Consider the following 1542-nt stretch of genomic DNA (forward strand, 5'->3'; position numbering starts at 1 on the left):
ATCTGACTTAAGGTAATTAAGGATTTAAGTAATTGATATATACATCATAGGAATTATACTATCGTTATGTGCATACTTAAAGTACATATATAAACTATCACTTCAAAACACCTTCAAATTAACACGTTCCACACAGAGACTGCACAATACAGGTAGTTTATCAAGACCGCTTTGAGTTCATGTGAACAAGAATTACCAATTACATATGTCGCTGTTGCCCAAAATAGTAACCTCTTGTTTTTACATTTTTACATAAAATATATATATTCATAGTAAAATGGTCGACTGTAACAATCCTGTTTTGGCGAAATATGAAAAATAGTTTAACAGAACTAAATCCAAGCAACACATGTACCATGTAATTAGCACTAGCGAGGGGAATTCATCAACGTCCAGAGTTACTTCTCCAGAAGGTGAGGCTTGTTGTCGAGAACGATGTACATGACGTCGTTGATGTAGTTTGTCAGTCGGCAGTTCTCTTCCTGCACCTGTCGGAGTTTCCTCTTCAGCTTCTGGTGGACAACCTCTAGTGCGCTGTAGTCGGATGTCGACGCCGAAGACGTACTTGTCCCAGGGTCCTGGTCGCCATACAGCTCACACAAGTTGACTTTTCTGGAGTGCACGATACATGTCTCATCCCAATCCTCCGTCCACACCACCGTTGTTTCACGACGTCGAGGATGTTGTATGCTGATGCTGAGAGTGTCGTTACTGTCATGTGTCAGTTTCTCCCGGAGCGTCCTGTTTTCGAGACGGAGTCGCTCGATCTCAGCTCCCATCCGACACGTTTCCTGGGACTCAAAGTGAAAATCTCCGTTACCATGGCTGAAAGATCCGCATTGTTCGTCAATAGAGCAGATAGAAGATCCAATACCAGAGGACAGGGAGAGCTTGGATGTCGAAGCCATGGATGAAGTTGCGATTGTGGATTCGTCGTCGTTGTCGTCGTAGATTTCCGTAGATGCTCTTTTCCGATAGCTGTGCTTGCGCACACATTCCTTCTCGTCATCCTTGACCTCCCGAATCGGATCCTCAGCTTTTTCTGACAGATACGTCAGGATTAACCTAAGTGCAACGACAGCAAATCGGAGTAGCTTCGCCATAATGAACCATGCACAGAAGAATCACCATCGGTCCACAAGTCTTCATATATACCCCTAATGGGTGAAAGGACTGTCACAACTGAACTACATGTCACCGGCAGCCCCTTTTCTCGGGGGAATTAGTTGCACAGTAAGCTGTAATTAACGGCAGGTAGACCGTCTCATCTGCACGACCTGTGCTCACGTCGCCTACCAGCTCTTCGTGTTTTTAGAGCAGATTGGGGCCACTGTCTTCATTCTGTGGTAGGTGTGATTACTAATGCCTCACATAGTGGCTACATGACTGAAACATAAACATGACCGTTATCCTATTAGACAGGATTATCTATCTCTTACTCCAGGACAGCCAGTGTACCAGTAAGAACAGACGCTAGGACGTGGATGGTCCACGGTTATAGTGAACGACGTTTTGGTATAGATTCTTACAATTAGCGAAGAA

At 44.4% G+C, this 1542-nt stretch overlaps 1 protein-coding gene across 1 annotated transcript; it reads right to left on the reverse strand.

Moving 5' to 3' along the window:
- Nucleotides 1-398: 398 nt before the first annotated feature.
- On the reverse strand, nt 399-1103 carry LOC139445927 (uncharacterized). Its single transcript, XM_071227178.1, has one exon. It carries the CDS (start codon nt 1101-1103, stop codon nt 399-401), a length of 705 nt encoding a protein of 234 aa, XP_071083279.1.
- Nucleotides 1104-1542: the final 439 nt, after the last annotated feature.

Source organism: Haliotis cracherodii, unplaced genomic scaffold (assembly GCF_022045235.1).
Source record: "Haliotis cracherodii isolate W230 unplaced genomic scaffold, xgHalCrac1.p SCAF_6, whole genome shotgun sequence".
Lineage (NCBI taxonomy): Eukaryota > Metazoa > Mollusca > Gastropoda > Lepetellida > Haliotidae > Haliotis > Haliotis cracherodii.